At 42.0% G+C, this 26,302-nt stretch overlaps 1 protein-coding gene across 8 annotated transcripts in view; it reads right to left on the bottom strand.

Annotated features, from left to right (window-relative positions):
• Positions 1-21,414, bottom strand: part of FAM13A (family with sequence similarity 13 member A) — a 120,873-nt gene extending 99,459 nt beyond the window's left edge. For all 8 annotated transcript variants that reach the window (XM_085058035.1, XM_085058038.1, XM_085058040.1 and 5 more), the window contains exons 1-4: positions 21,278-21,414; positions 18,533-18,719; positions 15,682-15,891; positions 6,789-6,969 (exon numbers count right to left, since the gene is read on the bottom strand). In XM_085058035.1, coding sequence (XP_084914161.1) covers positions 6,789-6,969; positions 15,682-15,891; positions 18,533-18,719; positions 21,278-21,304 — 605 coding nt within the window. In that variant the 5' untranslated portion in view covers positions 21,305-21,414. The remainder of the gene's footprint in view (positions 1-6,788; positions 6,970-15,681; positions 15,892-18,532; positions 18,720-21,277) is intronic.
• Between the last annotated feature and the right edge of the window lie 4,888 nt (positions 21,415-26,302).

The raw sequence follows: 26,302 nt of genomic DNA, 5'->3' as shown, positions 1-26,302 counted from the left end.
ATTAGGCATTACAACTGTGTTGCTTTGAGAGTTAGACACACAATTTACTCCAGTTACAAAATCCTCAACAGAGGGACTTGATCCCCTTATAGGCACATACGAACAAACTACTTCAGTAGCAGTACCAGAAGCATCAGTGTCACTACCAGAAACACCAGAAGGGTGGCATAAACCTGCAATTTCTATGGTTATTTCTAGAAGAAAAAGTGTTGCTACGTTCAGGTCTCAGAGATTTGAGCTGGAAAACTCCCACTGAGTTACCACAGTGGCCTGCAAAGTCATGGACAGATCCATAGCATAGGTGAAGCAAGAGCAAATTCTCTGGTGTCCCCTCCCTTAGATTCCCTGGACACCATGCCCTTCCCAGAGAGATGCTCTGAATGACCTGCATGCAAAGCACAGCGATTCAACATTGAGTATTTGGAAAAAATGTGCCTTGTCTAAATGAGGCACTATCATTAGCAGTATCTGACTCAGTTAAGAAGGATCGAGGGCAAAGGTGCATCAGTACCACAAGTTTTGCAGGATATTAAAGACTGAAAGTGTTGGTGATGTCATTTTAAAGCAGATGAAGCAGTAGCTCTCAAAGTTAAAACATTACTTGTTAATAGGATCAGGCTGTTAGCTCTGCATTTCAAAATCTGATACCCAGAAGCATTTCACACTTCTGCACTATGTCCTACAAGCATGGTTGGCCCACCCAGTGCAGCTCCATGCAACTTGTGTCCATGTAGACTCCATGCCCACACATTCTTTAGGTTCTTCCAGACTGAGTGAATGTCTCCTTCCACAGGGATGCCCAAGAAAGCTAGTCTCAAATGGGTTAAACTGCAGCAAGGCTCTGTGTCACAACTTTTGCTCAGAAGTAAAGTGACCTGAGGTCAGATTAACTCACTGTGAAAGAATTCCTTACATTTCACACATTTAGTTAAATGAATTCACCTCAGGGTCTCTGTAGAAGCTGTAACAGGCTAAATGCAGAATGGGCTAATGAGACAGTGACTCTCCAGACTCTACTGAGAACAGTGCAGTGACACACACAAACATGACTCCATGTGGCACAGGACAGGCATCACTACAAGGCTCTGTCAGTATCCACCACACCTGGGAAACTTGCTTCAAGCAGCCAGGAGGACCTGGGATGTACTCATTTGTCTATAATGAGCTGAACTGAGATCACTGAACCGATTTCCCCTGGCAGCAACTGCTGACAGCTCCCTGTCACAACTGAGAGCCAGCGATTTCCATGTGAAAGGGTCATCTCATTACGAATTCCCAACAGGGCTTGACCCCACCCTGTCTGAGATGAAGGATGCACATTACCATTTCCCCAAGTGGCTTTGCAGAAGCAGCTTGCATGGAATGACAGCACTGCGATCCTAATTTACAATCACTGAGGGCTATATGCTCTATAAACTACTTCTGCTGCTTGTACAGTACCTTTTGTAGAGAAAAGCACCACAGTCACCTTACCATTCTCCCAAGGAATCCTGCCAGAAATGAAGGGACTCAAAGGACAGGAAACATTGCATTAATTTTTTGTTTCTCCAGCCCTGGCAAAACATTTTCATTAGTACCTCAGATGCCATGAGTCCCTCAACAAGCCCAAATGGAGGTTATGAGAGCAGAGTTGCAGTAATTTACAGAGGTTCCAATTTGAGGCAGCCTGCTCTGCACCTCTAGGAGGACATTACTGTGTCTGTAACAGATGTGACCTCGCAGCTCTAACTCATCTCTGCACTTCAGCTGATCAAAGGGATTTGTACTAGCACACTGGTCCACAAAGGGGTGCAGCTGAAAACAGGCACATATTCATGTCTGCAGACTCTGCTGCAAGATCACAGTCTAACAAGTAGCTAAAGATACAGCAACACTCACTTGAGACAGGTGTTCATCTCAGTCTGACTCGTTTACGTGCTCTGCATCATTTACAGGCTTATGTCTCACCAATCTGGGTGAAATGCAATGACAGATACAACTAACAAGACTTTGCAGAAGTGTTTTAGCTCCAGTAAACACTAAACCACTTTGTTTTAGTGTTTACTGGAGAATCCTGGAGAGTCAGTCCTGGAGAGTCAATTCTGGGGCATGTACCTGCCTGCCTGTTAAAATCTGTTCCGGATTATTTTCTCTAGCATCAGATTTATGAGTTTAAGTCAACCTGGTAATTCCATTCTATCAGCATTACTTAAAAAAATCATAAATAATTCATGAAAAGTAATAGTACTAATAAATAATAATAAAACAAAAGCACATATGAATAATAATTAATAATAAATAATAAAATGCAAAATGCAGGTAACACAGAGCAGTTAGAATGGCGCTGCCATAAAGATTTCACTGATTGGCTTAATTTATATGCAAAATCTTTTGCTTCAGTAACAGCTCCATTTTTCATCACAAAATTACAGTGACAGTAGGCATCTTAGAGAGTGCAACCTACACAAAGGGGGACAAAGGGTAGTCCATACCCTAACATCCCCTTGCAAAGTACATTGCTCTCATCTCCAAACATTTCAAAGCAGAGGCTCTTCAAAAACCCTTCCTGTGATTGTATTTGAGCTGTATTGCTGAGCTCAAATATTCATGAGTACTTAATATGATTATGGATGAGAACATTTATGGCCTTGCTATATTATGCTTGATGCTTTAAAATGTCATTATAGGCTGCAGCATACTGAATACTTATGAAAAATCCCTTTATAGTGCTGGAAAATGCAGTATTTAAAATTTATATGGACCCTGCAAGAAAGGTTATGGCTGCACGCTCCAATTTGCAATAATTAATGTCTAAACAACAATATTCAGTACTTAGTTTGCCCCCAATCCTGGATGCACATTTGTTTTTAAAACTGATGCAGGATTGGGACTGCACTGCCTGAAAACAAAGTCCATCCACTTAATGTTTCAAAGCCCAACATTACTCACTAAGGAGTATTAGCTCAGCCCTTCTGCTTTCAATTCAGTTTCATATTCCCAATCCGAGTAGGCTCCAAGGCTGCTAGAAACCAAGGTAAGACATTCAAGCATAACTTCACATCAGATTCAATTCTTTCAAGTTCAGCATCTCTGAAACACCTACAGCAACCCTACAATCAACAATTTGCTCCGTATCCAAAGATAATATACCTTTCTTGTTACCCTTTGCGTAACTTCTGTTATGTACTCATCATACACAAATAACTGCATCTAACTCCAGCATTTTAACTGGACACCTGCATTTGCCAGGCACTTTGGGAGGATGAACCAATCCCTCACAACATGCTCCATCTCTGTTGGAATGAAACATACCCAAGTTAATGAGGGCTGGAATGATGGAGGCCACACACACAGATCATTGTTTGAGAGAGAGCTGTAAAAAATGAGTGTGGATGGATCCTCTGATTACTGTGCCAACCAAAGGACATGATAAGTGCAGCAGCTCCTCTGGTACCCAGCTCCAAGTGAACAGAGAGAAGAGAAAGCCCAGCTGGTCCTCTCCTTTTCAGCACAAGCTGTGAGAGCCAAGCTGAGCCCACACAGCAGGCCATAACTAAGGCTATGTCTCTACAGGAGCTGAAATTCAGGTCAATGGACAATAACTACCTCCAAGAGTAACCACGCTGCAAATGTTAATACTCTACACAGAATAGCCCAGTGACAGAAAAGACAACTATTTCTGTTCCTTCGTGCTCGTTGTTCCTCAAGGGCTATATTTCTCAATATACTTGACCTTTGCCTTCCATCACAATAAATCTGAACAATCCAAGTTGAGAGAAAACAGTGAACCAAATCTCAAATCTTTTTCTGTGCTGTTTGACCTTGCCCTTTACATGTTCTTATATCTTACATCACACTTCGTTACAAGGAATGCAAATAGCCTTTTTTTTCCCCCTTCTATTCATTAGAAACACAGAAAGCACAAGATAATCTTTCCTTGGAAAAGCACCAGTGCAGTTTGTCAAACAGCAAGTAAGGAAACAGGGGAAGTACTCGATAAGATAAAAGCAATAAGGGTTGAAAGTTTAGGAGATGGGATACATTACAGAGGACATAATGTAGAGGAACAGAATGAGATTAAGAGAATTAAAATGAAGCCTAAATATCTGGAAAGTGGCCAAGCAGCAAGATTTATTCAACTGTTAAACAACTTCAGTTATGGAGTGTGAGATACTACACTTAAGTAGCTAAATTGTCACTAAAAATACCTTGCCAAAAGAAGTCCTTCACTATCAGCAGATGGGCTTTATCTTCTCTGACACTGTGCACTAACTACACAGACTGACATTAATTTTAGACATGAGTGTGAATTTCTGACAGAAAAATCTCAGTTCTTCCTGCTTCAGCAGTGTAATTGCTGACAAGTTGGATGCTGAGCCTTCTTTCCTTGTCGTGGAGAAACCCCCCCATGCACTGCTCTGAACAAACAACGCAAAGTGAGAGCAGCGTTCGCTTCAGCCTCCTGCCAACATTTAATTTATGCAACTTCTCCATGGGCTGCCAGTAGAGAGTCCTTGCCAAGCAGGCCTCAGGCAGCCTTACTCTGTAGCTCCAAAATGTGTTCTGAGGATCTCCTTCTGGATACTTGGCCAACCTGGTCAAATACCTATAAACAGTGCTACAAGTTCTTCTCTCCCCCTACCAAATCTTTGTAGATAAAGATGGTCACAGTTCCAGCAATGTAAGACTGCATCCATTAATGCAGGACTGTTGCTCACAATTCTTGTGTCTGGACCACAATCCTAAACTGCTTTGAAAAAATCAAGATCAGATGAAACACAGAGCTGAATTACCAGATGGTGAAAGTGAGTTTAAATAAAAATCTACATCCCCAATTCTGACCTATTTGGGTCTCTAAAAAACACATTAGCCATTTGTTAAGTCTCAAGCCTCGCTTCCACTGCCTCCTTTGCCACATGAGCATTTATTTCAACATGTGTCACATCTGCTGGGCTGGTTACACTCACAGCCTCATGAGCTGTTGGGTTTTCACCTCCAGTGAACTCTGCCGTTTTCAGTCTTCTGCAATGGAATGAGGTGGTTCCATCTCTGTACCTTACAAAAATTGTTACATCTTTTCCATGCCATCTTAGGAGAAGAGATCAGTTGTGGCAACAACTATATAGCTTTTAAGACATATGCTTTGGTTTAATATTAGGAGCACCAATAGCAATTCTGAACCACAATTTCTGCATTCTACATCAGAAAATATACACAGCTAATTTTTAAACTCTCCTGAAAGAAGTGACGAATAAACTAAAAATTATTCTAATAGCCACTTGGGAGCTTGAGTCATAGGGATTTAGCCATTGAACTGAAATTCTTCTAATTTATTTTGTTTGTTCTGAACTCTGCTAATACATTTAGACAGAAATTCCCAAATTGCCCATATAAATGCAAGTAAAAAAATTGTTTTGCTTTTCCTTGTCAAAAATTTGCAGTATTTTGCTTCCAATAATTCTCATATTCAAGCATACCCACACATACTACTGTCTTATGAGCATTCTTTCTTTTGGAGAGGAAAACAATTATTTTCAAAATATACTTTATTTTTTTGTATAACACAGCAAATGCTTTAATCCTGAAATTCACCTTTACCATCCACCAGCAACATCTCAAGACAGCCATGTAGTCATTAGGACAAGCTTTAGTTTAAGTATCTTATTTCTCTATGTTCTCTCCCTAACCAATGGAAAAATATATGCTCCTTAAAAAGACAGCAGGTAACATCTAGCCTAGGTATGTGGAACTGTCTCAATGTATTACAGGAACATAATTTCTGTTTTCTCTCTTTATAGAAATCTGTTTCTGTCCTAGAGGAAGCTCAGGGAAATAGATTAGATTAATTGCTACATGAGACTAGGTTTTACTAGGCAACTCAGTATTACTCCAGAGCAAAATTTTACAAAGATCAATACGAGTCCAACACTAATGCAAGAAATTCATTTGTGTCTTCTTGCTGATATCACCCATCTTTCAAGACTGAGGACTGAACTAAACTGCTTAGGTGTCTCCCATGCCTTAGATGTTGAATACCAGCCAGCAGGTTCATTGCAGAGGTGAAGATGCTAATGCTGCACTGCATCACAGCAGTGACTCGACAGAAACCTTCTCCCTTCCCTCAAGTGTGTTCTTGCACCTGGAAATAACTGCTCTTGCTACTGCTGCAAGCTCCACCAGCACATAAAACACGTCTGCAGCACAAGCACCCAGGAACTGTCCCCAGTGAAGGAACACAGCAAAACTAAGGAGTCCATTACAGAGCCTCAAGAGACCAGTGGATCCCCACAAGCTTCAGAGCAGTTTCAGAACACTAGAAGGACAGAGAGCCCAGAATCATTGACATCTGAGGACAAACACCAGATCACAAGGCCAAACAGGCAGACAGTATGCACTATCCATCTCTAGAAATTAGACAGCACCTGGATGCTGCATTGGAGTCCTTTTCCACAAGGTCTCCATTGTCAAAGCCTTCTACAGAGAGGCACTCATATTAAGTGATGGCAAAGGTAGAAACCTGTGTGAGCACAAGGCTCCTCACACTGACACAGTCTGAAGGCATTTCATTGTTACACTTCTGCTCTGCTGCCAATGCAGCAATACAAAACTGATCAACAGTTTAACAAACAGCAAGAGGAAATGGGAGAGCAACTCCACTTCCACTTGGCTCAAAAACAGTTTTAGCACTATAGTTTAACACAGAGCCCCACTCATTGCCTCCATTTGATCACCCTGACAAATTAGAGTTCTGACATCTACATTTCTGGCCACCTGTCAGCATATGGAGAAAAGTAAAAACCCCAACTTACTGAAAGCAGTTTGGTCCAAATACAGTGGCAAGATTGCAAAGATTCATCCTGTTCTCTACGTGATGTTCAGCAACCTTTATCAGGAACTGGCACAGGTACTTCAGCAGGCAGTAATGAGCATCAGGCAGTTCTTTAAGGAGTTCTTTCAAGTAACTTTCCTTCTGCATGTCATTTCTAGAGTCTAGGAAAAACAAGAGAAGAAAAGTCATGTGTATGGTTTTCTTCACTGCTGCCAATTTACTTACATGAGTGAGCAAGCAGTGGCAGCTAAAATTCACTCCTGTTTCTGCTCAGACACACAACTCCTCAGTATTCCTCAGGGAATGTGCATTTTTCTCCTGAGGCTCACCCTGGCCACCATGGACACCATTTCATTCTTACCTTTATGCTGTAACCTTTTTCCTGAGCAGATTGAGCAGTTACTAACAGTCAGCTAAGAGCTTTAGAGCATGTTTATCCCCACCTGGCACAGCTAAACCTGCTTTAACTCCCTCTCTACCAGATCTCCAGATTCTATGGTTCTTCTGGATGTCATCCCTGCTTCCCAAAATCTTCTCATACTATTACTTTCCCTTCCCATGAAAACCTTAAAAAATAAGAAAGCAAGAATGGTAAAACAAACAGACTCCTAAAAGGCAGAGTTGTAACAGCATTATGGTACCTTCTGTGGGTGACAACTCTGCTACATATTCAGGAAGGAGTCTTGCTTATGGAAAAAAAAGACTGTTCTGGGCACTGTCACACTCCAAAATGAGTCAAAATGTGGCCTCATGTTAGAGAGTAGCCTTGTTATACTGTACAGTCTTCTAGAATTTAGGTATGGATAAAAGTTTTCCATACTGAACTGAGTAACGTCCAAGTATTAAAGCAAAAATTGCATGAATTTCACAGATGCTGTGTTTATGCAGCCCCAGGTGGTGAACACAAGCTTGGCCTCACACACAGCTTCTGCTTAATTGTGTTCTGCTGCAAGAACAGAACTCACATGCAAAATTCTTTGCTCCCCTCCTCCACCCCAAAAACACCTTCCAAAAAGTGATTTGTAGCCACCAAAATCTTGGGTGTACATTTCAATAAAAGCAAAGTTTTGAAAACAATTCAGTATTACTTCCTTTTAATACCAAAACAGGATGTGCTAATGCTTGAAAATATAAATTTCTACTCTCCACAAAAATGAAATGTTACTGAAACTTTCACATATGCATAAAAACCCCAAGGATTCTGCAATATCATTTTCAAACAGAAGATCTCATGCTCTAAAGGTTTTCCTCACCTATCCAATTATCAGCAGTGTCCATTAGCATGAGGCCATCTGTGCATTTCTAGTACCTTTATTTATCAGCCTTATGGGTTTCTGGTGCTAATGCTGTAAGACTGTTGTGATGTAATTATTTTTTCCTTAGAGATACATTGTAAGGTTTAAAAACAATTCTAGTGGTTGGAAGGATGGCTTTATTCCACAGAGGCAAGGTGAGATCATGCTAAATGCTAACCTTCTGTAATAGGGTGCCTTGTCCCAAAACAGCTGCTGGCTTATCATGGGAATATAGACATCCTCCTCATGCCCACAGTAACAAGGGATTTTTGCATTGAGAGGATGTTATGACCCTTAGCAAGGAGACTCAAACAGCATTCAATCAAAACCAAACCTTGCTCAGCATTCAAGACTCATTTTCAGCCAAGAAGATGCAATAGAAGAGGCTGCATCCAAAACAGCTGAGCAAAGAGGTGCTGCTCTGCTGCATGCCCTGCTACCAGCACGCAGAGAAGTTTGGCAGGAAAGCATCCCATGGCTTGTGTTTCAGGAAAAAAGAACATTTTACATTTGCTCCACGATATCTCAGAGAGAAAAAAAGGAGGGGAAAAGAAAAATCTTTGAACACAGTTAAATGTATGTGTAAACACTTCAGAAGTCTCATCTTTGTTTTCACCTTTTATTTCCCATAAATATTCCAAGGCTGGACAGAACAGCATTCCAGGAGTGCTTTGAAAAGTGGTTAGCATTCTGTATAAAAACATATGAAAGTGACTCCTGAGAACTCAACCACTGGGTTGCAATATTATTTCTGTTTTACAGTCATTTTTTTCTGGCTAATAAAGAGGATTTATCCTGCAAATAGTTTGACAAACAAATGAAATTTTTTATATACATATTTGCCACTTCATACAGCTGAAACTTGGAGGGACTTTGTCTGCTTCCAGGCTTAGGACTTCTGCCTTACCTGACATGCCTAATACTGTACACGGCAAGAAAGCCTTTTTAAGTTTTATATGCATGGTGAATTCATTTTTATGTATCTGTTTTGGTACCACAGACTTAGTATGAATTCTTTCATCACAGCAGACCAAAGTTTAAAATGCCAGTCAAATTACAGGACCAAACATTTCAGCCAACTGATTAATTATATCCTTTTCTTATACAGATAAGAAATAAGCTCCTTCAGAAAAGTCAAGTATCATATATGCATAAAGCAGATGAGAAAAAAATCTTATTTGCTTGCTTATCACAAGCTTTTTCACAGCAACAGAGAGTAAAAAACAATCATAACTTTGCTACAAGCAATCAGCTTGACAACAGCAAGAAATCTGATTTATTATTTTATTTCTGCAGCAAAATTTCAGGATGCTTCTGAAGGCTATATTAAATGGAATAACAATAAGAAATTTCTGTGCATTTGCATTTGCACTGACCAAAGTGGACTGTACAGTCTCTGACTTGACTGCTAATTATCTTTTTATGAAGCTGAAAAGAAAACAAAACACAACTAATTTCCATGTAGCTGGAACATTAAAATTCACCTCCTAACATACTTTTCCTCAGATAACAAAGCAACTAGCACAGAGTTTTCTACTACAAATTGCTTGCAGTTATGGTAAGGAAAGCCAAAGCCATCTCTCAGAAAAAATGTACCTCTTCCATCACCATCACCCTGCCATCTAATTAGGGAATGCCCTTGATAATGAATTGCCTCTCTGAGTCTCGCACTGGGGCTTTAGACTGATGGGTACTTTTTCATTTACTGGAGGAATTTCCATCCCTTCCAGACTAGAAAGATGCTAATAACCACCACAAAATATTCCAAACAGGTTTGCACTCTGATGACAAACAAAGCTACTGGGCCCATGGCCTTAGCAGTATTTTCTGGGTAGGATGTCCCTGTTCATTAACCATGATCTATCATGGGGTATAAATCAACATCAACAATGATTATTGCTGGACACAGCCAAACCTTTGCTCATTTCTGCACTTGCAAGTACAGAGACAGATACCACATCATAAGATCATGAGAAATCACCCTAACTGAAGGACATAAAGACACTGAGTAACACGAGGCAGCAAACCCCATTTACTGAGCCATCAAATTCCTTCTCCTTGTGAAATCTAAGAAAATAGGGCTTTGCTTTCTCTCCTCCTTCTCCAGTGAAAAAAACGGGGGAGAAATTCAAGTTTTCTTCCAAAACAATCCAAAAATCAAAACTGATTTGTTGGTTCTCCTGCTAATGACATTTCATGGATTTCAGCTTTATTTTTAAAAATTCCTTTTATAATTTGTAGTGAATCTAGACAGTGACATGCATAACACAGTATTCCATGCACTTTTTACAATTTTCAGGACAAGTTTACCACTGCTATCCATGACCATATTTCTCCAAATTAACAGCTTTTCAGCTTATTAGAGAGCAAAAATAGCCTTGAGTCTTGGTAACAAGCAATTCTTTGGAGCATTCCTCCTCTTTTCCAGTTCTTTTCAAAATCAGTCCCTAAGGTTTACTGAGCTGGTAGTGACCATCACAAAAACATCAGAGCACCAGAGTGATTTATGCTACTCATGATTTTCAAGCACAGCACATCCAGCTCTTTTGAAAATTTTGCCCAATACAACATAGGGAAGGGGAAAGGAGGAAAATAAGAATAAAGGCTAAGAGGAAGGTGCTCTCAAGGCAGACAAAGACATTCACCTTTTTTATTTTGGGAGCCTTCCAAAAGTCATGTCCCATGGAGAGCATCTCAGCCAAGGCCTGCAAGAGCTTAGCTAAATGTGCACTCAGGATGGGCTTGAAACCAAGAATAAAATTAAGGGTATTGGGCTGAGAATGGGAACAAAACCAGCAGATTTAGGCCATGCCTAAGCCCAGCAGCTAGAGCACACAGAACAGAGGACCAAGGAACCCAGCAGGGGCAACTGGTACCTCAAAGCTGAACTAGGGACTCATTACTGAGGAACAAGTCAAGGACACAAGTGAAAAAGACAGGCACTCTCCCCAAAAATGTTTATTAACTAGAAACAGGCATCTCAACAGCGTAGGAGGTACAGACACATTTGCGAGGGTGTTTTCTGTCTCATTTAATTTCAGCATACACCCACAGCTCACAACAAGAGGGACATATTTTCCAACAGTTCATGCTATTTCTGAAGATATTGAGTGTCTCTGACATACTAGAGACACAATCTAATTCCCCAATTCATCTCTGGTCATGTTACCCTTCCCCCCTGCAGAACATGCTGCCTGAACATCCCTGAAGGTATGGAATTCCTGCAAACTGGTGTGTCTAACTGGTTTACTCAAGTCTCAAATGGTCTGACCCCAAACAACTCCAGCCTGGAAGCACCAAAACAACACTATCACAGTGCCATGGTCTAGGCAATTATCTGTGCTGTGAGGTGAGGAAAAGAGGCTACTGCTCAGTGTCATGCTACCAGGTTCCAGCTGCCTTGCATTCTACCAGCCTGGAGGGCAGACAGAAAAGCTTGCATCTGTCAGCAGCTATCAATGTGCCCTGGGAAGCTGATCTTTGGCACACAGGCAGCAGGTTGTGCATTGCAGTACTGTGGCACCCGACTGGGCTGCTGGAGGAATTAAAGCATTTCTTTCCACTTCTGCAATCTATGGGAAGTAGGACTCCAGTCTCACTCTGCCATGAAACAATCTGCTTCAGACACAATCCTTCAGACACAATCCTGCCCCACAGGGAAAAAAAAAATCACACCTTGTTGCCATTGTGAGTAAAAATGTTGTAAGTTCTCCTCATAAGAAGGCTGTTGTCACAAGCCAACTTGAGTCACCTCACTATCATTACAGCACTTTGCAGTGCTGTGTTTATCCTTCATTCCAACAGAGTGGAGGAAGAGCACACTTCTTTTGCAACTCTGCTGAGTGTCATCTGCATAAAAAAACCCAGTTGCAAGAGTTTTAACTGCACGAAAAACATCATTTGCGTGCAGAAAACAGAATTTATTTTTCTAGTTCGGAAATAACTCTGATAACACGAAAATGACAATAGGAGCCAAAAGAAAAGGCTAAAATCATGTCACGAGAGCCTGCAGAACCACAGATATCTAATAAATCTGATTTGGTGCACTGCTGCAGTGCATGGTTAAAAGGTCAGCTCTCATCTATTCATTTTCACAATCACAGTTCAGATCGAAATTTGACCTCTAAAATCCCCCAACACAAGCTGTATTTTTGGTTCTGCTTGTTCATGTAACTCAAACAGCTGCTGGCTACTAAGTGTTCTGTAAACTGACCTGTTGATCCGGAAGGGAGCTGCTCCTTCCACCACCTCCCATCCCTCTCCCTGAAACAAGCAAGGCTGTTTACAGGCACCAGACAAAACCATGCCAACCATCATAGGCTGTGAGCAGAAGGAGGCATGTGAAACAGAACTCACATCTAGCTGCTGTCCACTGAAAATATAATTTCTATAGGATGGAGTAATGTCAAGAAGCCAGAGCAATGAAATAGCATTAAACTTAATTAGATTGAGTACCAAGACAAAGTCCATATTTCACTGTACCTCCACTAGAGGAAGGAATGAAACAACAACAGAAATTTCCAGTATAATAGCACTTTGTCTTGATGAAAGCAAGTGACCTGTGAAAGGGGTAAGAGCACAGTAAGGTACAGTTCCTACTATGTAGAAATGTCTTAATAATCAGTGATCACAATATAGAAGATAAGGAATGAAAAGCCAGAAGGAATAAACAAGTTCAGGCAGGGATTGCTGTATGGGAGCTGCTAATTTCTTCTGGCTGAGGTTTCTGTAAGTACAGCCCATTTCACATGGACAGGCACAGCTCTGCTCTGCAGTGAAGCCTCAGCCACAGCAGAGATTGTGATGGACATTTTTTACCCCAGAACTCCCTGCAAGGAACAACCTCCATATCTGTTCGGCACTGTGAGGAGACCAACCAACACCAAGGTCACTGTCAGTGTGTCCCTGGCCTGTGCTTGCAACACACATCTCCAATCAACATCATTTAGAGAGGGAGGCCCTTCTCAGCTCCTACTGCCACTGTCCTTCTCCAAGGGCAGAGAGAGAAGGCCAGGACACACCACGATACATGACATGATGTTTTATGAAACTGCACAGTCTTGGCATTACACTTAATATTTATATAAACAAAAATACTCTAGGATTTGAGGGCAGCATGCAGAGCTCTGTTTCACACAACACTGCACAGGCTGCTGACAGCAATGCCAAAACAGCTGCGTGGACTTCCTGAACATCAACAGGTTCTCTCTTTCATAATAGGGCAGATTATTTCTCTTTGATTTGGTAACAAATTCTATAGCGGGAACTGAAAAGAGTAACAGCTACAGGTGAAATTTGTAATTTTCAGTCTAGCTATTTTTAACTAGAGGAATCACCCTCCAACCATTTTTACAGTAAGTAAAGTAACTATGTGTTCTTCTCAGGCCAAGATCTCAGCTGGCTTAAAAAAATGCTGATAACAATCCCTAAAAATATACCAAAATAAATCTAACATAATCCTAAAAAAACATTTCCCTTGCAAAGCTTCAACAGTAGGGAATACAGAGGTTTTAAGAGAGATTGTATTTGCCTTCACTAGAGACATGCCACAAAGTGGCTCCAGATTCAAAGTTACTTTTTAATAAGCTGCTGGCTCAATAACAGTTTGACCTACTCTCTTCACAGTTTACAAAATGAACACCCAGGCAGGCACTCTGCTGGTACCATGTTGCAACCAATACCCTTGCACATACTTTGATAAGTGAACAGATAACTCCTGCAATCCTACACAGCTGGTTGATCATTTAACTGCAAGCAAATGCCCACCTACCACTTAAACTAATCTGAACATGATGAAAGTCATCAGTGTCTTTCATAATTACTCATTTATGCTGTATTTTCTAGGGCATGAAAAACCCTTCAAGTTTTCTCCAAACTTTACAAAAGCCTTCCCCTTGCCACAACAGCCAACTGGCATTTTTCAAGTAAGACATTTTTTCCCCCTAATCATAATTATAATGGGACTAAGCTGGATCTTATTGTGAAACACAGGCAAACTTAGCTACAAAGACATGTCACAGTTGGGTGGATTTGTGCAGAACTGGGTTCATAGGTTACACCGGTAACTTTATTTGGAAACAAGAAAGTTGGTGAGTAAATCTGCTAAGTAGGATTTCCACCTCATTTCCCTAGAAAGTACTGGGGGGATTCTGTCTTTCCTGTGGGAGACAGAATAAATCAGCCTTTCCACAAACACCACAAACAGCACTGTTCACAAAGTACACCAGTAGTTCCTGGTACAATACACCAATATGACCTTTTCGGGGCAGAGATATGGAACAGCAAAGGTGTGACTTATATTACATTTACACTTGAACTGTAATTTATGAGAAAGAACATAATTAAACACACCTCATGAGTCAGACCTGGTAAAATCTAGAAGAACCCAAAGAAAGTACAGCAATGACCAGAAAAAAGGGACTTTCTAAAACAATAACACCTTCCTACACAACACTTCCAAAACCCAATCCTTGTGCCCCAGACAACTTTACTAAATAGGGAAGGTATTTTATACAGCCCACATACAACCTTATTACAGCTGAAATGTCTGCACTCAAGGTAAAGCACAAAGGTCTTATCCAGTGCATCATCAACACTCTCTACAGCCCAAAAAACAAAAGACAGAAAGAAAACATGGTAGTATTCTCTCTCCTTCTGGAAACTGCTAAACTTACTCTCCACTGAAGGCAAGAAAAGTGGAAGGGAGACCTCAAGACGAGAGTGTGAGAACTTTGAACCATCTTCCACTAGGGATGCATGTCAGAGAGCATGTTCCTCCTCTGCATTCTCTAGTAACTTTACCTGCTCATTCTTCAGCTTCTTAGGAAAACATAAGGAAGAAGTGTTGACTGCCTGCAGCAAGAGATGAACCGTCACTGACCCACACGGTCAAGGAACAGGGCCAACCACCACTTATTCCACCCACCACCACCAGAGATCGTCAGATACAGATGAATTAGACTGAAACTTGCATAACTCTCTGTAAAACCATTTCTCAACTTTCCACAGCAGAAGTGGTGTTCTTTTGTATGGTTAAACCACCACTTGAAGGTGGATGAGGGGGCGTGAACAAAAAGGAAAAAAGAAAGGGTGTGTGCTATGACATGGAATGAAAGAAAAAGTCTGCTGCTACTTGCAACCTGGCTTTTTATGATGGACAATCACATTCCCAGTAAGAAGCAGAAACTTTGACAGTGTATGCTTTTGTCACAATTTGAGTAGCAGATGAAGTTCTAACTTCTCAAGAGTCCATTACAATGAACCTACCAGAAACCACCCTAGCAAACAGAAGCAAATCTGTGTCCTATAGACTGCAATTATTGTCTACACGCATACCCAAAGAAACCAGCTGATCATTTCACTTTTTATTCAACAGATATAACTGGATTAGAAAATTATAAGCAGTCCAGACTTTACCAAACACATAAGAAGCATTTTTCTGCCTCTTGTAACAGAACTGCACATTGGGAAGCAGGTAAGAGCCAAAGGCAAAAGAAATGAGGCACAAAGCAAGTAAACTAAGAAACCAGTTATCCAGAAAGAAAATGCATTGAAGGAGAGATTTTACCTCTCACTTACCCTGGTAAAGCTGAATGAACCTGGGATGTAAAGCAGACGTGATAATCCCATCTGGCAACTCTCTCAAGAACAGTTTCAGCAGACTGGCTGCTGAGTACACATCACCATCTTTCACGAGTTCCACCTCTTCCCCACGCTCATACTGCAGACGCAGCTGCTCCACCATTTTCATGCTGCCGTTCACCCTGAAGAGACCTTCCTGTGTCATACCTGTAATTATATAATGATGCAAGACTGAGTTGAACTACCACATCCCAGTGATACCATGAAACAGATATTCTAGCTTGAATAACACACATGTAGTAATACAAACAAGGGCAATTAATACACCACAATATTAAAAAAAAACAAAACATCAAAACCTACTTTGCCCCCAGAAACCCCCTCTAGTCACGCAGTTGCATTATGATAAATAACAAATACTAATTACAAGATCTTGAGGCCTGGGATACTTGTTTGAGAACCCACAATACAGCAATGCCACTGAGAAACCAACTGAGACAGCCACCTTTTCCACTGGTATATCTCAACAGAAAAGGATCCTACAAAGGACTCTGCAAAACAGTTCTGCTGTTTCATCTTTGCAAGCAGCCCATTACCTTGAGCAGGACTGCCAAACTCACACATGTGTCTACTTCCAGCTTCATGTTCCAGGGTAACAGGTTCTTACCCGTGACCATCATGAGGCAAAAACATCTGAATATGTGCTGAGTGCAGCAGTAACTCCATAGCGAGTTCTGCAACTTTATGACAGTAGGAAATCTCAATGAGCAAATATGTATCTTGGACAGCACAAAGCCCAAAGTATTTCACAATGATAAAGAAATCGTATCCATCACTACAGGCCAGACACCCCACACTCAGTAAAGGAGATGTACAACAAAGGAGGAAGCCAGAGGAAGCCAGAAAAATCATACTAAATTGAACATCACATTCTAGGCATTTGTTAAGATTCAGAATCTTCTGTGAAGAGCCTAAAACTGAACTCCATAAATTAATTTTTCTCTAGAACACTTTCACCATAAAAATTCTGCCTTTTCTAATACTGTGTCAATAGACCTGCTTGTTCTTCCTCAGAAGCATAACACTAAAAGGATTGAAATATATATTGTTTTCATCAGTTCAGACTAGACATCAAGGAACTGCAATCTGACAGAATGCTTCCAGTCCAGGAAATCAATTCCAAGGCAGCAGAGTTTGTAGAGAAAAATAATCTCTTTTATTGGACCAGAAGACAAACTAGTCTAGTAAGGGGAAAAAATGGACAGGCACAAAAACATTTTACTTGACTAATACAAGATACTACTGGCAGAGTTTGTATTCCTGCATTCACAACAAAATGAATTCTCATGTGACATGCTGTGCTGCCATCTCGAGGGCAGAAAATGCCTCATCTCAACAATGATTTTCATTTTTGCAGCACTAGGTAAGCAAAGGACACAGTCCACACACAGATCAAACTTCCTTCCCTCTTCCTCACTCATTTATGGAAATAAAGAGAGGCTACAACATCCTGAAAACAGTAATTAGAAACTACTAAATACAGCACAGGGAAATTTGGCTTCATCTATAAATTTGGAAATAGGCAGCAAATGCAAACTTAGTTTAAGGGTGTAGCTGCCCAACAGTCAGTTCAGCCTGGGTGTCTGGGCCTTCGTTAAAAATGCTTTCAGTTAACTTCATCATTAAGTCACTAAACAAACCTTACACAGACACAGAGCACCAATTTCAAGACTTTTCCATATAAGAGGGTATCTCTGAGATCTTACTTGCACTTTTGAGAAAGAGAATGGACTGTATCTTTATCAGTGCCAAATAACCGTTCAGAAGCCCAGCTAGTCTTGTTGCAGAGAAGAAAACTTGGCTTGTTCAGTCTGTATTTGGGACACAGTCGTGTGGGATTCCAATCTTTTTATGGAACACAGAGCACAGCCCACAACTTGCAGTCAAGAGTGTTTGACAGTTCTGGTTTTGATTAAACCCTAAATGGTGGAAAGCTTTTTCCATTCTTTCAGCATCCTAGCAGGCCACTTTAAGGCAGGTTGAAGTAGATCAAGCAAGATGCTGCTTGTAAAAGTAGGATCATGTTTCAAATTTGCACTGTACCTTAATCCAAGTTAATTTTCAAGCCATGTTTGCATGTACGAGCTTCTGAGAATCTGTCAAGATACAGTCATAGAATCTAAGCCTCTACAATTGGATTATCATTACTGAGCAGCTAAAAGAAAAACCTTAGAGTAAAACCAGATGCAGCTTCTTACAAGATGAAATTATCACCACAAAACCTTTTCCATTGCTGACCAAATGCCATATAATACATCTGTGCACCAATGGTGCTCTAGGTTTCTGCAAGGATATGTATCTCAACAACAGGAACTTAAGTCCCATAAAATGAATGCAAAGAGAAGCTAAGACTTGAACACCTACTTCCTTGAGGGGATTCGAAATAACCAGAATCTATCTGAAAACCCGTAAGAACATGCATTCCTTTTCAGCAATATTCTCTGATGGAGTGGGAGTGTGGGTGTGTGTGCCTGTGACTATCTCTGTACAGAGAAAGTGTTGAAGACAAATGTTTTGCAACTGGAATATGGCACAAACCTTCACAAATGGAACACATTCCATTTATACACTGAACAGCTTGTTTAGGAGTGTGCTGCTACTTAACAATGTAGTTTACCTTTATAAATATATTAAAAAGTTCAGCATCAAGGCAGAAATAAAAAGAAGCAAAGCACATACAGTAACATTTTTTGCCTGTGGTTAGTGCCACAAAAAAAGACAGATTCTTTTCTTTGAAGAGCATTACATGAAGAGTGCTAGTAAGCAGAAGTGACTCCACTGAGCTTACCATGCTGGGTGAGGTATTCGACTATATTCCACACAACTATTGGGATTCCATTTTTGCTCAGTCCCTGCTGCTGGAGCTCCAGAAGACTCACACCAAACACCTTTGGACAGGTTGTGTCCCTCTGCTTGTTCAGTGGAAGCACAGCTACCTTTTTCATGTCCTCCTTCAATCTCACAGCTGATTTGTGCTTGAAGGAGTAGAGGGGGAAAGAAAAAGATGCGTTAGTCACATTTGCTGCAGAAGGCTGTGTGGTCACAACACAAGCACATCCATCAAAACTGGCTTCTATGCTCCACAACAAGGGTTTGGTCCCACTGCCTTTTAATACACATGAAAAAAACCTCTGTGAAGTAGGAAAGTAAAAATGAACAGAGAAAAAGTTAGAAGAGGAACAAGAATGTAGGTAGTCTGCAGGTAAGGGAGAAAGACTTGTAGACGAGCTTGTTACTAGAATGACAAGTAATTGGGAGCACATAAGCAGGAGACTGCTGTTGGTAACTCATGAAAATCACATGGGTTACAAAAGCAACTGGACAAACACAAATAATCCCAATTCACCACCAGTAGCTCAGCTTGTCTCCAGGATGCCTGTCAGGGTAGGACTCTGGAAAAGTTTCACTACACTCTTCTTCCAAATGCTGTTTCCTAGGGATTCATTTTGGCCACTGTCAGGTGAGATAGATCCTTATGAAAGAATTTATGTTATGTTTAGTATCTGCTAAGTCTGAAATTTAATTACTGAGGTTTTAAGGTTAGAAAGGGACTATGTAATCTAATCACACATAACAAGGGGGGTGGAAAACCCACTGCACAATAAACCCTTAATCCCACAGGTTCTTCTGGAGGCACAACATTCTCACAAGCTTTGAGTTGCAGTGACAGAGAAAACATGGGAGGATAGTCAAGAAAACCCAGGGGAATTTAACAATACATGATTAATTTACAGGATTGATAATAGGCAAAAATCTTAATCAGCCTACAGCATTGCACTTTTGGGAAGACAATTAAAGGCAGAGCAGCAGCATCACCCACCACAGCTGCGATCACACTGCAGGAACTGGCAGCCACTGCTACCAGAGTTCAGTCTCTTTAAGAAGTCCACCACTGGCATGATGCTTAAAAATAACCTTATTCCTACTGTGTTTCATTAACAAACTGGTAGTAGAAACCATACATATGGAGAATACTGTATGGTAACACAAAAAAGTGCTCAGACTCTTGCCTAAGTCTTGACATTTGACTGTGTTAAGACAGATTTTAGCACAGCATATATATTTTCTTGTAAACAAGTCTTTAAAATCTCTTCACTTGGGACACAATATTTTTACTGTAGCCTGTAAGCAACATGAACATCTGCTATGCTGCTATTAAGCATGACTGTCCTTTCAGATTTAAAATGATCTGGCAGCTCACTGACTTGGCTAGGCTTTTCCCATTAACCAGTAATTTGAAGCATATGTGTGCTCTATAGTCCCAGGTCCCACACAACACTTGTCTGATATTTACGAAAGATGTTGCTTATATAAACATCACAAGTATGTTTTATTATTTGTGAAACAGAATTGCAATATTGGATTATTGTGACCATCTTATAAATATTTACAAGTGTTGAACAGTAGATGCATCAATGTTTGAACTAAAATTTGACTGACATTAAAATACCACATCTCTTCTAAAAGCCACGTTCCCGTTCAGGATTAAATGAATAATAAACAATTTTAACTCCAGGCAGACACATGCCAAGGCAAAAATCATGTAGACTAGGTTAAATTCAAAAGACAGCAAAAATCTTTTGAGCAGTTTCTCAGCAGCTGTGATGCTCAGAGAGCTTTTCCAATTAAGGCCTTCAATTAGCCTCACAATCTTGCTCAGTTACAGGTTTCCAGCCCGTTTCAACATTAGAAAACCTGAGTCACTGACTTGGATTTACTAGGGGAAACTCACTATTTAAATCTGCACGAGAACCGACATTTGCCATTTTCACCGAAACAACAGAGGAAATTTTTGAGCTTTTTTCAGGATCCAAAGAAGCTGAGCTAACCAGGAACAAAAAATTATGTGGTTATCCAAAATACACATCTAACCAAAATCAAAATACAGCCATCCCCTCAATACAGCTCTGAAACAAAGAGTTCACTGTTACGTTGCCCTTATAGATGGAAGATCTGACTTTACACAGGGAAAACGCGTCCAAGTATTAATGCCACTGTTGCCGATTTCCAAAACCGGGAAAGCAACTTAATCATCCCTCGCACGATGCCGCCAAAAAGTGCCGCCCAGACACTTGGAGAAAAGCTATTTATACGCCACGGGGACGCACTTTTACAGCTCATCCAACAACTCTAACAACGCAGGGAACGCGGCAGAGCAGTTGCTCACCGGGCTTTAAAAAAAGGAAAAAAATAAATTAAGATAAAAAACCGCCTGGGATCGCCTTTACTACTCTTCGCCTGCCCCAAACGAGCGGTAGCTGCCGAGCAGGGAGAAGGAGAAAGAAGGAGAAAGAAGAAGAGAGAAGGAGGGAGCAGATGGAGAGCGCTCGGGACGAGAAGGCGGCGGGCCCAGCCCGGCCTCTCTTGCCCCAGCCCCGGCAGAGACCCCGGCGGAGGGCGGGAGGAGGCGGAGGCTGCTCCAGCCGCCATCCAGCCGCCCCCGCTGCCGGCCGCGCTCCGCAGCCGCTCGGCCGGCGGTGCAGCGCCGCCCCGTCCCGCCGCCGTGCCCGTCCCGCCGCCAGCCCCTACTCACGCGTACGGCCAGCGCCCCGGCCCCCATGCCGGCTGCCGCTCCGCCCCGGCCGCCCGGCCGCGCTGCTCCCGGCGGGCCCCTGTCGGCGGCAGCCCCGGCCCCGAGGTGCCGCCCGCCGCCCCGGCCCGCCCCGCGGCCCGCGGGGGGAGCGGAGCCGGGCCCCCGCCTCCCGCCGGAGCGGCCGGGAAGGCTCGGCTGGGGTGGCTTTGCCTCCCGGAGCCTCCTCGGGTGGTGGCGAGCGGAGCGCGGGCCTCGCGTCTTCACCGCGGGCATCACCGAGGCCCCGGGCCGGGCAGCCGGGACCTGCCGCTCGGTACCGGGCGGGGAGCGGAGCCGCTGGGCTCGGGCAGAGCCGCTACAAGTGCCGCCGCCAACCCCCTGAGCCCGGTAACGTTAGGGGAGTGCGGGGGAACCGCAACCGCGCCCGCCCCGAGGGCTAGCGGGCAGCGCGGCCTGGGCGCAGGGCAGCCGGGCCGAACAAAGCCTTCTGTGCCATGGCCTCGCACAGCACGGTGCGGTGCAGCACTTGCCCTGAGGCTGGAAAGTGGGAAGCAGCCCTAGCATTGCTCCCCGTTGTGATTTTCCATCTAGGGGTACGTTGGTGAAATAGAGAAAGGTTAAAGCGAAAAGTGGAAGAGAGGACACCCCACATAGCTAGCGCCTGCCAGCAGTCACGGCATGGCACAGGCGGGAAGGGGAATACATTCCCGCAGTGCCCTTCTACAGGTCACTGCAGCCCGGAAGCAGTGTTTGTCCTAGAAATTCAAATTACACTTCAAACCTGAACTGTGGAGTCGTGGCATTTGACTTTTTTTTTGTGGGAGAAAAGCGCACACACACACACACACACACACACACACACATGTGCTCTGTCCGCCCAGATGCAAGCACCACTGAGCAGGGCCTGAGCATCAGGGTAGGAGGGAAGGTCTTTGGAAAGTGCCTCTCAGAAATACTTGGCTCTGGCACAGGGACAAAAGGAAGGCTAGCCAAGTAGAGAAAAGGAGAGGAAGAGCAATTTCTTTCATGCTCAGTGTCTGTTTTCCTCTCTAAGCCATTCTAACCTGAAACTACAACTTTCCCAGTTGGTAAATTTAGAAAAGTCAGACTTAGCATTGATGGTTTAATTTCACTTTAGGACTATCAAAGTGAGGTGATATAACATCCTCCCCCCTCTTTACCGCGAGACTTTTCACATGAATCACACACACCGCTCTTTTCTTCTTAGTCCTAATTGCAGCTTCACTGGGAAAACCAATGGCATGCTTCAAACTGTAATCCAGGGAGGGAATGATGACAAATGCAGCTCCCTGGAGACTGCAATTGGGGGTGAAGAGTTCAAACATGAGCCCACAGCAGTGAACAGCAGCTACGGCATTAAGGCTTTCATAAATGTATGTTGAAAGGTAGCAGGTACATTCTTAATCTCTAAAAAGCAAGACCAGAAGCCAAGCATTTGCATCTGTTTATCAGAGCCTTGAGATTCACAGTTTCTGTTAAGTCACTGGAGCACTTGGGGCTATGACATGCTGGTAACTTTTCTCTGGGTTAGTAAAGACACCTCAGTACTGGCTTAAAGTCTTGAGAGAGCTAAAGGCCAAAGAGATAAAGAGCTAATACTCGTTTCCTGTGTGTGGCAGAAGAATCAAAACCAGACTGAAACTTTGGCAATGCCTTTATGCCCTCCTGACTTTTCCACAGGGCTCACAACCCCTGTGCAGAGCAAAGAAAGATTTGCCTGAACTTTTCCTAACCCCAGCCTAGAGTAAATGGATTCCTTCTTGCACCTTCCCATAGAGGCATGTTTCTATATATCCTGATCTTCTTCTCCTCCTTGCACTGAAGCACCACCCTTCAGGGTGACTTTTCTAAAGAAAGGTATGATGAATGAGAACAGCAGTATGTACTTCTGGCACTGCAGAAATCAACCAAGATGCTGTGGTATTTGACTCTAGATTGCACATTACTCAGGAAACCTTCACTGTTTTCCTGCAAAAAATTCAGAAAATCCTTAGACAACAAAAAATCAGAAGTATTCATGCGTATCACAGAGATGCAGAAAACTCCCCAAACCCAACAACACAAAACACACCTCTGTATACAGCTCCCCTTATGCTATTGTGTGTCTTCTGGCTAAGATGTTGCATCAAACAACTGTCTCTTCCCTTTTCTGCTCTTGAGGAATTTTACACTGCATGTAAAATGGATGAATATTCATGCAACTTGTAATAAAATATGTCCAGAGCCATGAAAGCTCAAATCAGAGCAAATGCACTGTGAAAGACAGATGTAAAGTCGGTGAGATGCACAAGTTGTGTATTGCTGGATTTTATGGAATACCATGCCCACTACCTTGGGTCACGCAGTTGTTTCCTGTAGTTCTCAACTGTGGTGTTATATTTGTGTAAGAATAGTTTGATGGCTTTTTAATATGCCTGTCTTTTCAGGGGAGGCAACAGAATATACTCTCTAGCTGAGATACACCCCTCCATCACCTTTTCTCCACTTCCACGTAACTGCTAAATGCTAATGTAAAAGCATTGCAAAGGACAGGCTAATAAAATCACACAATGAATCAATAAAGGAAAAAAAAATTCCCTTCCACTTGTTTACAAATAAGGCATTTAACCTCAGATGTTGAAACAACATTCCCAGTGGGGAAGAACAGCTGGGGTAGTGTTAGAACTTCAAAGGAACTGCCTCGAACGACTTCTGTGAGTGATGCAATATGTTGCTTTAACCTGATTATTATAATTTCCACAGTGACATCAGAATTCTGCACCCATTTCTTAAGAGCCCACATAAAACCAGGCTGCTGTGAAATCAATGATTACTGCCAGCTCTGTCATCCTTGACCATTACTCTGTTCCCTTCTGGCTAGCCCAAGTAGCCAGCCACAGGATACTTGCTGTGACCTTCCCAGGGTGGTCATGAGAAAGTCAGACCAACTAAACATGGGGCATACTCTAGTGAGCAAGACCTGGCAGCTACAGGTGAGAGGAAGAAGCAAAACAAGAAATCCAAGAGCAGCTGGAAATTGCCAGACCAACACATGAAAGAGAATAGATTTGATGAGATATCAGGAGAAAAACTCTTTACTATGAGGGTGGTGAGACACTGAAACAGATTGCCCAGAGAACTTGTGGATGCCCTATCCATGCAGGTGCTCAAGGCCATGTTGGATGGAGCTCTGAGCAACCTGGTCTAGTGAAAGGTCTCACTGCCCATGCAGAGGAGTTGAAACAGTGTGATCTTTGAGGTCTCTTCCAACCCAAGCCACTCTATGATCTGGTTGAGACATTTGTCTACCATTGAGTAACTAACCAGAATTTCTCATCCAAAAGGCAGTAACAAGACACCTTTTCTTAGAGAGAGAAAAAAAGGGCGTGCAATAAAAAGCATGTAATTCACTTCAATAAAGACATCTATGTGAAGGTTTTGGGGTCAAAACAAGGATGACTTTCCCCAGGATGTTGTTCTCATAAATGACTTCAACATTTTAAATATCTAGAACTAGTAGTAATAATGGGGGGCGGGGGGGAAACAGGTTGGTTGCTTTTGTGAACAGAAACATGGCTACCTTGCACTTCTGCATGAAAACCAGAAAGTGAAGGGGGCTAGAATCTACCTCATTTTCCTTTCATTTTGTTGTCCAAATGAAAAAAACCCACCAAAATCCACTAGGCGGCACATGGAGGACAGAAAATTAAACCCAGCATTTTTGAGAGATCTTTTACTGAGAGATGGGACAGGGATTTGTTGAGTGACTCTCTTCCAATGTAAACCCTACAGAAACGGCAGGATGAATTTTTAATGTCTTCACATCACCTTTGCCCTTCAAGGCAGGGGAGGATGTAGAAGAAGGAGAAATCTGATATGACAGTTATGATTCTAAAGTAAGAAAACAAATTGTTGTTCTTGAAACACAATTTGCAATTTCATAGAGCTTGAATAATGTTGTTCTGCTGCTCAATATTAACTTGTTATTTATGACATCCCACTTTATTTATACAAAATTTTCTTTAGAAAAGGCAGTATTTGTTGGAGGCACTCATTACTACATGTAACTTCTCTGAATGTAGAATGCTCTGAATGACAAGTATGTCATCACATAAACTACTGCAGAAGGAAGCACAGAAATAATTAGTTGTGATAAATAGGAAAAAAGGTTTTAGAAATAAATTACTTTTTATTTTAGGTCAACAATAAAAATATCCAGTACCTACATTTTGAAATAATGTTGGGGGTGGGGGAGAGTGATTAGAGCTATTCAGAAAGATATCAGTGGTCCCAAGTTGGTGATGAAAGCACGTATTACTTCATAGCATGGATGATGAAAAATTGGATTTTGTGTTCTCAGATCCCTTTTATCCTCCTTATATGTGTGCAAGGCTAAGTTAATGCTGGCTAAAAGAAGGGCTGAGTATGCTAAAGATTTGCCTTTAGCACAGAAGAAATGGGAGGCTTCATTACCACAACATTCAGAAGATAAATATATATGTGACATATTTTCTACCAAAACCCTTCAGGGGCTGCCCATTGCTATGTTATGAAATGAAGTGTGTTAATAATTTCAGCCAAGCTGCCACCACTGCCAGCTAAACATCAGATCTGCAGGGCCTTGCCTGGTCACATTTTAGCCTGGGTTTTTTCCCTTGGCCACTTGGGATAAAACATTTGTGGGTATTTGATGACTCTTGAAGTTGAAAACAGAACATAAAGCAGCTTATAGAATTGATTTAATTGACTAAATCAATAGTCAGCTATTACCTGACTAATCATTTAGCTCACTAATCTCTACTTAGTGACACGCAGGTATTTTTAGAGAGAGGTTTGCCTCTCAGTGTTGCTGCAATAATTTAAAATTTGACATGGATTTGCAAGGAGCTCAAACAGTTTATGGCCAACTGCATCAGAGAGATGTTTTAATTTCAGCAAAAATAAGAAACAGATTTTTTCCACATCCCAGCACCCTTCAATAATAGCAAATTATTTAAGAATTAATGTATCTTGCCAGTTTGCAGG

This window comes from Lichenostomus cassidix, chromosome 4, assembly GCF_008360975.1.
Source record: "Lichenostomus cassidix isolate B80296 chromosome 4, HeHo_3.0, whole genome shotgun sequence".
NCBI classification, from domain to species: domain Eukaryota; kingdom Metazoa; phylum Chordata; class Aves; order Passeriformes; family Meliphagidae; genus Lichenostomus; species Lichenostomus cassidix.
Note: the sequence above shows the minus strand (reverse complement) of the source record. Positions and strands in the feature narration are given on the sequence as shown.